Source organism: Salmo trutta, unplaced genomic scaffold (assembly GCF_901001165.1).
Source record: "Salmo trutta unplaced genomic scaffold, fSalTru1.1, whole genome shotgun sequence".
NCBI lineage: Eukaryota > Metazoa > Chordata > Actinopteri > Salmoniformes > Salmonidae > Salmo > Salmo trutta.
In genome coordinates this window covers 238,721-253,479 of record NW_021822704.1, presented here as the reverse complement: position 1 = coordinate 253,479, position 14,759 = coordinate 238,721, and the positions used below count along the sequence as shown (strand labels likewise).

The following is a 14,759-nucleotide window of genomic DNA, read 5'->3' as shown; positions in this document are numbered from 1 at the left end:
CTGCTCTCTCTCTCTCTCTATCTCTCTCTCCTTCTCTTCTCTATCTCTCTCTCTCTCTCTCTCTCTCTCTCTCTCCTCTCTCTGTCTCTCTCTCTCTCTCTCTTCTCTCTCTCTCTGTCTCTCTCTCTCTCTCTCTCTGTCTCTCTCTCTCTCTCTCTCTCTCTCTCTCTCTCTCTCTCTCTCTCTCTCTCTCTCTCTCTCTCTCCTCTCTCTCTCTCTCTCTCCTCTCTCTCTCTCTCTCTCTCTGTCTCTCTCTCTCTCTCTCTCTCTCTCTCTCTCTGCCTCTCTCAATTCAATTCAATTCAATTCAATTCGCTTTATTGGCATGACGTAACAATGTACATATTGCCAAAGCTTACTTTGGATATTTACAATATAAAAATAAATACAAATGAGAATCAAAAATTGTCAACGGGACAACAGTAACAACAATAACCAACGGTCAATATAACCATACATTCAACAATAACAATAATCATACAGTTGAGGACATGTGCAGGTTTATTGGTCTGTCAGACACTGTCCCTCAACTTATGGCAGGCAGCAATGTAGTGCGCTGCCAACCCACAGCTCTCTGCGTCCTCCCCCAACAGGATGGGTAGCCTATCCTCATCAGAGAGGTCTTTAAAACCTTGAATAAGGATTTCAAATTTGGGGAAATGACACTCTCTAATTGTTTTATATTTTTGACATTTTGTCAGGAAATGCAGCTCCGTCTCAGGTTCTGCTGTTGTGCAGTGGTTGCACAGCCTTTCCTCTACAGGGAGCCAGGTTTTCCTGTGTCTACCCTTCTCAATGGCAAGGCTGTGCTCACTGAGCCTGTACTTTGTCAAGGTTTTTCTAAGGTTTTGATCAGTAACCATGGTCAAATATTTAGCCATAGTGTACTGTCGATTTAGGGCCAGATAGCACTGCATTTTGCTTTGTGTTTGTGCTTGTGTTTCCCAATAAGCAATGTAGTTTTGTTTTGACTGTGTTGTAATTTGGTTTATTCTGATTGATTGGATGTATTTTAGATGTTTCCAAAACTTAATTGCTCTTTTTTGAGTTTTTATTATTAGTGGATATTGGCCTAATTCTGCCCTGCATGCATTGTTTGTAGTTTTCCTCTGGACACGTAGGAGAATCTTACAGAACTCTGCATGTAGGGTTTCAATGGGGTGTTTGTCCCATTTGATGAAATCTTGTTTTGCAAGTGGACCCCACACCTCGCTGCCATAAAGTGCAATTGGTTCAATGACATATTCAATTAGTTTTAGCCAAATTTTAATAGGTATTTCAATTTGAATTTGCTTTTTAATGGCGTAGAATGCCCTGCGTGCTTTCTCTCTCAGTTCATTCACTGCCTCATTAAGGTGTCCAGTTGAGCTTATTTTTAAACCTAAGTAATTGTAGTGTGTACAGTACTCTATATATTTTGTACCAATTGAAAACTTTGGTCTAATTCCCTGAGATCTGGATCTTCTCTGGAAAATCATTATTTTAGTCTTTTTGGGGTTTACTGCCAGGGCCCAGGTCTGGCAGTACTGCTCTAGCAGGTCCAGGCTCTGCTGTAGGCCAGGTGCTGTGGGTGACAGCAGTCATAGGTCATCTGCGAAGAGTAGGCATTTAACTTCTGAATTGTGGAGACTAACACCAGGGGCTGAGGATTTTTCTAGAATAGTGGCCAATTCGTTAATGTAAATATTGAAGAGTGCAGGGCTCAGATTGCAACCCTGACGAAGGCCCCGCCCCTGGTTAAAGAATTCTGTCCTTTTCTTACCAATTTTAATGCTGCACGTATTGCCAGTATACATTGATTTAATTATGTCATATGTTTTACCCCCTACACCACTTTCAATAACTTTGTAGAACAGTCCTGTATGCCAAATAGAATCAAATGCTTTTTGGAAGTCGATAAAGCAAGTGTATATTTTGGTATTATTTTGGTGGACATGTTTATCTATCAGGGTGTGTAAGGTGTAAATATGATCAGTTGTGCGATGTTTTGGTATAAATCCAATTTGGCTTTTACTCAAGACATTGTGCTTATTAAGGAAGTTTAGAACTCTTACATTGATGATACTACAGAAAACCTTCCCCAGGTTACTGTTCACACAAATGCCTCTGTAATTGTTAGGGTCAAATTTGTCTCCATTCTTAAAGATTGGGGTTATGAGTCCTTGATTCCAGATGTCAGGGAAATAACCTACACTCAGGATCAAATTAAACAATTTTAATATAGCCAATTGAAATTTTGCACTAGTGAGTTTGAGCATCTCATTTAGGATGCCATCAGGTCCGCAGGCTTTTTTAAATTTGAGAGCCTGAAGTTTCTTATAGAGCTCCTGGTCAGTAATTGGGGAGTCCAATGGGTTTTGATTGTCCTTTATAGCTTTTTCTAATCCATTCAACTTCTCATGGATTTGGCGTTGTTCTGCGTTTGTGTCAATTTGAACGGTGTTGTAGAGTGTTTAAGGATTTCAAATGTAGAATTCCCCCAAAATATTGATTCTGTAATCATAAATGAAATTCAACACAGAGAACACAGTGGCAATGGTTTTTCTCATCAGATGTATTGATCTGGTTTTGCCACGCAAACATCTAATTCTCAACAATATACTTCATGGATTTTTCTATATACTACTAACATGTATTTAGAAGCAAGGTTGGGGTCAAGTCAATTTAAATAATGTCCGGAAGTTAACAGAAATGGAATTGACCCCAACCCTGTTAAGAACTATTGATTTAGGAGATATCAAAATGGCATCTATCTATCTATCTATCTATCTATCTATCTATCTATCTATCTCACCGTGTTGTATAGTTCCTCCAGACGAGGGATGGTGAGGAAGTGGTGGATGTTGACACCGTTCTCTATCAGCAGCTTGACGAAGTCCACCCTGTCCAGCACCAGGGCGTCCATCATGGCCTGCTCCAGAGAGTTCACCTACAGTAGAGACACATTAACCATAACCCTGTCAAGCACCAGGGCGTCCATCATGGCCTGCTCTAGAGAGTTCACCTACAGTACTGGAGAAACCAGGAAGACAGTAGAGAGACACATTAACCATAACCCTGTCCAGCACCAGGGCGTCCATCATGGCCTGCTCCAGAGAGTTCACCTACAGTACTGGAGAAACCAGGAAGACAGTAGAGAGACACATTAACCATAACCCTGTCCAGCACCAGGGCGTCCATCATGGCCTGCTCCAGAGAGTTCACCTACAGTACTGGAGAAACCAGGAAGACAGTAGAGAGACACATTAACCATAACCCTGTCCAGCACCAGGGCGTCCATCATGGCCTGCTCCAGAGAGTTCACCTACAGTACTGGAGAAACCAGGAAGACAGTAGAGAGACACATTAACCATAACCCTGTCCAGCACCAGGGCGTCCATCATGGCCTGCTCCAGAGAGTTCACCTACAGTACTGGAGAAACCAGGAAGACAGTAGAGAGACACATTAACCATAACCCTGTCCAGCACCAGGGCGTCCATCATGGCCTGCTCCAGAGAGTTCACCTACAGTACTGGAGAAACCAGGAAGACAGTAGAGAGACACATTAACCATAACCCTGTCCAGCACCAGGGCGTCCATCATGGCCTGCTCCAGAGAGTTCACCTACAGTACTGGAGGAACCAGGAAGACAGTAGAGGAGACAGTTAGGCTATGGATTACCACCACAGACAAGTGGGGCCTGTCCAGGAGGGGGCAGCGTTACAGAATGTTAAAGGTCCAAATGAAGCCGTTTTTATCTCAATATCAAATAATTTCTGGGTAACAATAAGTTGATCAAAATGATTTTAAAAAATGAATAAAAAAATGAACTAAATTAGCTTCTTAGCAAAGAGCAATTTCTCAATCAGGAATTTAGCGAGGACTGTCTGGGAGTGGTCTGAGTGGGGAGGGGAAAACGGAATACTTGCTGTTATTGGCAGAGAGGTTTGGGAACTCTCTTTCTTATTGGTCTATGAACTCGTTTACCACCTGGTGATGTCACCAAACAGGCCAAAACTCCATCACACCAAAACAGGCTGAATTTTCAGGCGATCTTTTCAAACAGCTCTGTACACTAAAAGGATATTATCATAAAAAATAAATCTACATTTCCCAGTATTATTCCAACCTCAAAATGTGTAAATATATATAAAACACCTTTAGGATCAGTGTTGTAGTGGTAATGAAAGGTGGGTAAACACTGACACCACGGTCCAGGAAGAATAAGTCCTCATTAAAATCTGAAACTAAAGAGTTGACTTGCATTACCCTCTACATAACTGCTTCAGATAGAAATGTATTGTGTATTGATATGTTACCCTCTACATAACTGCTTCAGATAGAAATGTATTGTGTATTGATATGTTACCCTCTACATAACTGCTTCAGATAGAAATGTATTGTGTATTGATATGTTACCCTCTACATAACTGCTTCAGATAGAAATGTATTGTGTATTGATATGTTACCCTCTACATAACTGCTTCAGATAGAAATGTATTGTGTATTGATATGTTACCCTCTACATAACTGCTTCAGATAGAAATGTATTGTGTATTGATATGTTACCCTCTACATAACTGCTTCAGATAGAAATGTATTGTGTATTGATATGTTACCCTCTACATAACTGCTTCAGATAGAAATGTATTGTGTATTGATATGTTACCCTCTACATAACTGCTTCAGATAGAAATGTATTGTGTATTGATATGTTTGAGAGTTGAATACAGTGTATTGATATGTTTGAGGGTTGAATACAGTGTATTGATATGTTTGAGGGTTGAATACAGTGTATTGATATGTTTGAGGGTTGAATACGGTGTATTGATATGTTTGAGGGTTGAATACAGTGTATTGATGTGTTTGAGGGTTGAATATAGTGTATTGATATGTTTGAGAGTTGAATACAGTGTATTGATATGTTTGAGGGTTGAATACAGTGTATTGATATATTTGAGGGTTGAATACAGTGTATTGATGTGTTTGAGGGTTGAATACAGTGTATTGATATGTTTGAGGGTTGAATACAGTGTATTGATGTGTTTGAGGGTTGAATACAGTGTATTGATGTGTTTGAGGTTTGAATACAGTGTATTGATGTGTTTGAGGGTTGAATACAGTGTATTGATGTGTTTGAGGGTTGAATACAGTGTATTGATGTGTTTGAGAGTTGAATACAGTGTATTGATGTGTTTGAGGGTTGAACATAGTGTATTGATGTGTTTGAGGTTTGAATACAGTGTATTGATATGTTTGAGAGTTGAATATAGTGTATTGATGTGTTTGAGAATTGAATACAGTGTATTGATGTGTTTGATGATTGAATACAGTGTATTGATATGTTTGAGGGTTGAATACAGTGTATTGATGTGTTTGAGAGTTGAATACAGTGTATTGATGTGTTTGATGATTGAATACAGTGTATTGATATGTTTGAGGATTGAATACAGTGTATTGATATGTTTGAGGGTTGAATATAGCGTATGGATATGTTTGAGAGTTGAATATAGTGTATTGATATGTTTGAGGCTGGAAATATAGTGTATTGATATGTTTGAGGGTTGAATATAGTGTATTGATGTGTTTGAGGGTTGAATATAGCGTATGGATATGTTTGATGATTGAATACAGTGTATTGATATGTTTGAGGCTTGAATACAGTGTATTGATATGATTGAGGGTTGAATATAGTGTATTGATGTGTTTGAGGGTTGAATATAGTGTATTGATATGATTGAGAGTTGAATACAGTGTATTGATATGATTGAGGTTTGAATACAGTGTATTGATATGTTTGAGGCTTGAATACAGTGTATTGATGTGTTTGAGAGTTGAATATAGTGTATTGATGTGTTTGAGAATTGAATATAGTGTATTGATGTGTTTGAGAGTTGAATATAGTGTACTGTGTGAATGCCTATCAATAATCAGTACTGGTTATTTATTTACCCAGTTGCGTAGCTCCAGCTTCCTGGGGTCCGTCTCTTCCGGAGGTTCGGGTTTGGCCTTACCTCCTTTGCCCTTCTTGACCCTGGACTTCCCCTTCCCTGCCCCAGCACCTCCACCGCGGGCTGGGACCGGGCTCTTAGGCTGTACCTGGGATGCCGTGGTGTTGGCCGCCTGGGAGGTAACACAGGAGGAGGAAAGCCCTTGTTGACCCAGTTTACATGGAGCTTTTACAGTACCTGCAATGGTGGTTGTTGTCTCACCATCACCGTTGGTTAGAGGTTCAGGTTGTGTCCTAAATGGCACCCTATTCCCTGTATTGTGCACTAGTTTTGACCAAGTCCCATAGAGCTCTGGACAAAAAGTAGTGCACTATGTTTGGAAATTTGATGCCATTTGGGTTAGGTAAAATAGTTATTTTGGAATATGGGCAGTTTTTCTGACTTGAGGTCTGCAAGTTGAACTCTATTTAAGCCGTATTATGCACCCTTTACTCTCACCCATTGATGTCAATGAATGATTTAGGTGAAAGGTCAAGCTGCACGCGTTTATCTGAACTCTGAATCAGGCCCTGTTAGACCAGCATGGTGATGTTCATTACAACTCTGAATCAGGCCCTGCTAGACCAGCATGGTAATATTCATTACAACTCTGAATCAGGCCCTGTTAGACCAGCATGGTAATGTTCATTACAACTCTCAATCAGGCCCTGTTAGACCAGCATGGTAATGTTCATTGTGTATCCATGTGTTTCTCAAGTTGTGTATGCACTTACGCTGCCACTCATGGGCCAGTGGTGACCGTAGACGAAGATCTGGCTCCTAGCGATGTCCACTCTGTTCCAGGCCAGGGCTAGACTCAGCTGGTCAGGGGCAGAGGCATTGGTGCCTACAATCAAACACCAACAAGGCTTTTTGGTTTAACCTTGAAACGCTTCACAGCTGTTCTATAGACTATGGTTGGGATTCAATCAAATGTTTCAATCAAAGCATTCAGCTCTTCTATAGACTATGGCTGGGATTCAATCAAATGTTTCAATCCCAGCATTCAGCTGTTCTATAGACTATGGCTGGGATTCAATCAAATGTTTCAATCCCAGCATTCAGCTGTTCTATAGACTATGGCTGGGATTCAATCAAATGTTTCAATCAAAGCATTCAGCTGTTCTATAGACTATGGCTGGGATTCAATCAAATGTTTCAATCCCAGCATTCAGCTGTTCTATAGACTATGGCTGGGATTCAATCAAATGTTTCAATCGCAGCATTCAGCTGTTCTATAGACTATGGCTGGGATTCAATCAAATGTTTCAATCCCAGCATTCAGCTGTTCTATAGACTATGGCTGGGATTCAATCAAATGTTTCAATCCCAGCATTCAGCTGTTCTATAGACTATGGCTGGGATTCAATCAAATGTTTCAATCCCAGCATTCAGCTGTTCTATAGACTATGGCTGGGATTCAATCAAATGTTTCAATCCCAGCATTCAGCTGTTCTATAGACTATGGCTGGGATTCAATCAAATGTTTCAATCCCAGCATTCAGCTGTTCTATAGACTATGGCTGGGATTCAATCAAATGTTTCAATCCCAGCATTCAGCTGTTCTATAGACTATGGTTGGGATTCAATCAAATGTTTCAATCCCAGCATTCAGCTATTCTAAGTCAGTGGTGTTATGAGTGAAGTAAAAAAGCAGAAGAACAGTTCGGTGTTCTACCCAGGTTACCTTTGAGCAAAGCCGTCAGAATGGACATCTCGATGTCCTGTTGGCCCTCTGAGCCCATACGAAACACAGTGATCTAACAGGTCCATGAAAAAAACCCACAACAAAGACACTTGTAAAGGGTCAAAGGTCAACTCTCTTTTTCAGGGATTCAGTGCATACTTTGGAGTGTGTCGTTTGCAGGGCTTGTACTTGATTTTTGCTTCTTCAGAACACAGCTCTTTTATTTAAACTCCTGTTTTTCATGTGACAGAAACGCTTATACTAATGATATTGAATGTGTTTTGAGGACGTATGGCACTCTCTCTTCAGGCATTTCTTCTATGTTAAATGAAGGAGTGGGCCTTTAAACGGCATTACTGGGGAGTGTGTCAAAGGTCAAGCACGGTTCACAACAGTCAGCAGTGTGTGTGTGTGTGTGTGTGTGAGTGTTAAGTGAAGTCAGAAGCCTCTCATTGTGAATTGTGTCTCTGAATAACAGGAGCTGTCCTTATAAACCACGGACACATCCTGCAGTACATAACAAGCCCTTCAGAGATAACAACCCCCTAGTAAGATAACAGGATCGTCCTTGTTGTTGCCCAGACCATCCCAAATGCAATAAGACTGCAGGCCTGTCACATGCCAGCAAGGAATGCACTGCTAATAACACAATTATGTCTGGTTAAACTTTTCAGAACTGAACCAATCCAAAGATTCACTGATAATGAGCTACGTGTTGCAGCATCATGACCCTCGTGATAGCTCCACCACCAGGCTCCTCGTGATAGCTCCACCACCAGGCTCCTCGTGATAGCTCCACCACCAGGCCCTCGTGATAGCTCCACCACCAGGCCCTCGTGATAGCTCCACCACCAGGCCCTCGTGATAGCTCCACCACCAGGCTCCTCGTGATAGCTCCACCACCAGGCCCTCGTGATAGCTCCACCACCAGGCCCTCATGATAGCTCCACCACCAGGCTCCTCGTGATAGCTCCACCACCAGGCCCTCGTGATAGCTCCACCACCAGGCTCCTCGTGATAGCTCCACCACCAGGCCCTCGTGATAGCTCCACCACCAGGCCCTTGTGATAGCTCCACCACCAGGCCCTCGTGATAGCTCCACCACCAGGACCTCGTGATAGCTCCACCACCAGGCCCTCGTGACAGCTCCACCACCAGGCCCCTCGTGATAGCTCCACCACCAGGCCCTCGTGATAGCTCCACCACCAGGCCCTCGTGATAGCTCCACCACCAGGCCCTCGTGATAGCTCCACCACCAGGACCTCGTGATAGCTCCACCACCAGGCCCTCGTGATAGGTCCACCACCAGGCCCTCGTGATAGCTCCACCACCAGGCCCTCGTGATAGCTCCACCACCAGGCTCCTCATGATAGCTCCACCACCAGGCCCTCGTGATAGCTCTACCACCAGGCCCTCGTGATAGCTCCACCACCAGGCCCTCGTGATAGCTCCACCATCAGGCTCCTCGTGATAGCTCCACCCCCAGGCCCTCGTGGTTACAATTCTCTGTTTGTAACAATCAGAACCATCCATCTCCATGATATCTAGTTGTATCTGACTGATTTCCCATGCATCCCCCAGTCTAGATATCAACCTATATACTGTCATTCAGACTGTTATATACTGTAATGTAGTGGACTGTCATTCAGACTGTTATATACTGTAATGTAGTGGACTGTCATTCAGACTGTTATATACTGTAATGTAATGGACTGTCATTCAGACTGTTATATACTGTAATGTAGTGGACTGTCATTCAGACTGTTATATACTGTAATGTAATGGACTGTCATTCAGACTGTTATATACTGTAATGTAGTGGACTGTCATTCAGAATGTTATATACTGTAATGGACTGTCATTCAGACTGTTATATACTGTAATGTAGTGGACTGTCATTCAGACTGTTATATACAGTAATGTAATGGACTGTCATTCTGACTGTTATATACTGTAATGTAATGGACTGTCATTCAGACTGTTATATACTGTAATGTAATGGACTGTCATTCAGACTGTTATATACTGTAATGGACTGTCATTCAGACTGTTATATACTGTAATGTAATGGACTGTCATTCAGACTGTTATATACTGTAATGTAGTGGACTGTCATTCAGACTATTATATGCTGTAATGTAGTGGACTGTTATATACTGTAATGTAGTGGACTGTCATTCAGACTGTTATATACTGTAATGTAGTGGACTGTCATTCAGACTGTTATATACTGTAATGGACTGTCATTCAGACTGTTATATACTGTAATGTAATGGACTGTCATTCAGACTGTTATATACTGTAATGTAATGGACTGTCATTCAGACTGTTATATACTGTAATGTAGTGGACTGTCATTCAGACTATTATATACTGTAATGTAGTGGACTGTTATATACTGTAATGTAGTGGACTGTCATTCAGACTGTTATATACTGTAATGGACTGTCATTCAGACTGTTATATACTGTAATGGACTGTCATTCAGACTGTTATATACTGTAATGTAATGGACTGTCATTCTGACTGTTATATACTGTAATGTAATGGACTGTCATTCAGACTGTTATATACTGTAATGTAATGGACTGTCATTCAGACTGTTATATACTGTAATGGACTGTCATTCAGACTGTTATATACTGTAATGTAATGGACTGTCATTCAGACTGTTATATACTGTAATGTAGTGGACTGTCATTCAGACTGTTATATACTGTAATGGACTGTCATTCAGACTATTATATACTGTAATGTAGTGGACAGTTATATACTGTAATGTAGTGGACTGTCATTCAGACTGTTATATACTGTAATGTAGTGGACTGTCATTCAGACTGTTATATACTGTAATGTAATGGACTGTCATTCAGACTGTTATATACTGTAATGTAATGGACTGTCATTCAGACTGTTATATACTGTAATGTAATGGACTGTCATTCTGACTGTTATATACTGTAATGTAATGGACTGTCATTCAGACTGTTATATACTGTAATGTAATGGACTGTCATTCAGACTGTTATATACTGTAATGTAATGGACTGTCATTCAGACTGTTATATACTGTAATGTAATGGACTGTCATTCAGACTGTTATATACTGTAATGTAGTGGACTGTCATTCAGACTGTTATATACTGTAATGTAGTGGACTGTCATTCAGACTGTTATATACTGTAATGGACTGTCATTCAGACTGTTATATACTGTAATGGACTGTCATTCAGAATGTTATATACTGTAATGTAATGGACTGTCATTCTGACTGTTATATACTGTAATGTAATGGACTGTCATTCAGACTGTTATATACTGTAATGTAATGGACTGTCATTCAGACTGTTATATACTGTAATGTAGTGGACTGTCATTCAGACTGCTATATACTGTAATGTAGTGGACTGTCATTCAGACTGTTATATACTGTAATGGACTGTCATTCAGACTGTTATATACTGTAATGGACTGTCATTCAGACTGTTATATACTGTAATGTAATGGACTGTCATTCTGACTGTTATATACTGTAATGTAATGGACTGTCATTCAGACTGTTATATACTGTAATGTAATGGACTGTCATTCAGACTGTTATATACTGTAATGGACTGTCATTCAGACTGTTATATACTGTAATGTAATGGACTGTCATTCAGACTGTTATATACTGTAATGTAGTGGACTGTCATTCAGACTGTTATATACTGTAATGGACTGTCATTCAGACTGTTATATACTGTAATGTAGTGGACAGTTATATACTGTAATGTAGTGGACTGTCATTCAGACTGTTATATACTGTAATGTAGTGGACTGTCATTCAGACTGTTATATACTGTAATGGACTGTCATTCAGACTGTTATATACTGTAATGTAATGGACTGTCATTCTGACTGTTATATACTGTAATGTAATGGACTGTCATTCAGACTGTTATATACTGTAATGTAATGGACTGTCATTCAGACTGTTATATACTGTAATGTAATGGACTGTCATTCAGACTGTTATATACTGTAATGTAATGGACTGTCATTCAGACTGTTATATACTGTAATGTAGTGGACTGTCATTCAGACTGCTATATACTGTAATGTAGTGGACTGTCATTCAGACTGTTATATACTGTAATGGACTGTCATTCAGACTGTTATATACTGTAATGGACTGTCATTCAGACTGTTATATACTGTAATGTAATGGACTGTCATTCAGACTTTTTATATACTGTAATGTAATGGACTGTCATTCAGACTGTTATATACTGTAATGTAGTGGACTGTCATTCAGACTGTTATATACTGTAATGGACTGTCATTCAGACTGTTATATACTGTATTGGACTGTCATTCAGACTGTTATATACTGTTATGTAATGGACTGTCATTCAGACTGTTATATACTGTAATGGACTGTCATTCAGACTGTTATATACTGTAATGTAATGGACTGTTATATACTGTAATGTAGTGGACTGTCATTCAGACTGTTATATACTGTAATGTAGTGGACTGTCATTCAGACTGTTATATACTGTAATGTAATGGACTGTCATTCAGACTGTTATATACTGTAATCTAATGGACTGTCATTCAGACTGTTATATACTGTAATGGACTGTCATTCAGACTGTTATATACTGTAGTGTAATGGACTGTTTTCAGACGGTTATATACTGTAATGTAATGGACTGTTATATACTGTAATGTAGTGGACTGTCATTCAGACTGTTATATACTGTAATGTAGTGGACTGTCATTCAGACTGTTATATACTGTAATGTAGTAGACTGTCATTCAGACTGTTATATACTGTAATGTAATGGACTGTCATTCAGACTGTTATATACTGTAATGTAGTGGACTGTCATTCCGACTGTTATATACTGTAATGTAATGGACTGTTTTCAGACGGTTATATACTGTAATGTAATGGACTGTCATTCAGACTGTTATATACTGTAATGTAATGGACTGTCATTCAGACTGTTATATACTGTAATGTAATGGACTGTCATTCAGACTATTATATACTGTAATGTAATGGACTGTCATTCAGACTGTTATATACTGTAATGTAATGGACTGTCATTCAGACTGTTATATACTGTAATGTAGTGGACTGTCATTCAGACTGTTATATACTGTAATGTAATGGACTGTCATTCAGACTGTTATATACTGTAATGTAATGGACTGTTATATACTGTAATGTAGTGGACTGTCATTCAGACTTTTATATACTGTAATGTAGTGGACTGTCATTCAGACTGTTATATACTGTAATGTAATGGACTGTTTTCAGACGGTTATATACTGTAATGGACTGTCATTCAGTCTAAGTGAAAGGGAGGGATTGATTAATAAAAGTGGGCCTAGTCTACAGTGTGACTGTAAACCTATTCAGAGGTAGGTAGGTAGGTACTGTCTGTCTGGCTTCCAGCTGTTGGGCATTAGTAGTGCAGATGTTTTCGACATAGTGGTGGGCAGAACAATGGTCAATCACCTTTAAGCTGTGAACGTTTTTCTATGTGCCAATACCAAGCCACATACTGCTGCAGAAAACATTGGATCAGATCAGATACATCAGATACATCAACATCAGATCAGATCAGATACATCAACAGGATGTTAGAACGGGAGGTCAGATACATCAACAGGATGTTAGGACGGGAGGTCAGATACATCAACAGGATGTTAGGACGGGAGATCAGATACATCAACAGGATGTTAGGACGGGAGGTCAGATACATCAACAGGATGTTAGGACGGGAGATCAGATACATCAACAGGATGTTAGGACGGGAGGTCAGATACATCAACAGGATGTTAGAACGGGAGGTCAGATACATCAACAGGATGTTAGGACGGGAGGTCAGATACATCAACAGGATGTTAGGACGGGAGATCAGATACATCAACAGGATGTTAGGACGGGAGATCAGATACATCAACAGGATGTTAGAACGGGAGGTCAGATACATCAACAGGATGTTAGGACGGGAGGTCAGATACATCAACAGGATGTTAGGATGAGAGATCAGATACATCAACAGGATGTTAGGACGGGAGATCAGATACATCAACAGGATGTTAGAACGGGAGGTCAGATACATCAACAGGATGTTAGGACGGGAGATCAGATACATCAACAGGATGTTGGAACGGGAGGTCAGATACATCAACAGGATGTTAGGACGGGAGGTCAGATACATCAACAGGATGTTAGAACGGGAGGTCAGATACATCAACAGGATGTTAGGACGGGAGGTCAGATACATCAACAGGATGTTAGGACGGGAGATCAGATACATCAACAGGATGTTAGGACGGGAGGTCAGATACATCAACAGGATGTTAGGACGGGAGGTCAGATACATCAACAGGATGTTAGGACGGGAGATCAGATACATCAACAGGATGTTAGGGATGATGGTGATGTAGTTGAGGAAGTGAGACAGGGATGATGGTGATGTAGTTGAGGAAGTGAGACAGGGATGATGGTGATGTAGTTGAAGATGTGAGACAGGGATGATGGTGATGTAGTTGAGGAAGTGAGACAGGGATGATGGTGATGTAGTTGAAGATGTGAGACAGGGATGATGGTGATGTATTTGAGGAAGTGAGACAGGGATGATGGTGATGTAGTTGAAGATGTGAGACAGGGATGATGGTGGTGTAGTTGAGGAAGTGAGACAGGGATGATGGTGATGTAGTTGAAGAAGTGAGATGGGGATGATGGTGATATAGTTGAAGAAGTGAGACAGGGATGATGGTGATGTAGTTGAAGAAATGAGATGGGGATGATGGTGATGTAGTTGAGGAAGTGAGACGGGGATAATGGTGATGTAGTTGAGGAAGTGAGACAGGGATAATGGTGATGTAGTTGAAGAAGTGAGACAGGGATGATGGTGATGTAGTTGAGGAAGTGAGATGGGGATGAGGGTGATGTAGTTGAGGAAGTGAGACAGGGATGATGGTGATGTAGTTGAAGATGTGAGACAGGGATGATGGTGATGTAGTTCATGTTATCGTTGTTTATGAGGACATTCTTCAACTATAGTTTATGGGGACACTGACTATGGGATGCAGGGTT

The 14,759-nt window shown here is 40.4% G+C and overlaps 1 protein-coding gene across 1 annotated transcript in view; it reads right to left on the bottom strand.

Annotated features, from left to right (window-relative positions):
• LOC115183912 (transient receptor potential cation channel subfamily M member 1-like) overlaps positions 1-7,936 on the bottom strand; it is an 11,659-nt gene extending 3,723 nt beyond the window's left edge. Inside the window, exons 1-5 of the mRNA XM_029744889.1 lie at positions 7,658-7,936; positions 6,705-6,817; positions 5,933-6,103; positions 3,505-3,604; positions 2,795-2,929 (exon numbers count right to left, since the gene is read on the bottom strand). Of these exons, the coding sequence (XP_029600749.1) occupies positions 2,795-2,929; positions 3,505-3,604; positions 5,933-6,103; positions 6,705-6,817; positions 7,658-7,715 (577 nt within the window). The 5' untranslated portion in view covers positions 7,716-7,936. The remainder of the gene's footprint in view (positions 1-2,794; positions 2,930-3,504; positions 3,605-5,932; positions 6,104-6,704; positions 6,818-7,657) is intronic.
• Between the last annotated feature and the right edge of the window lie 6,823 nt (positions 7,937-14,759).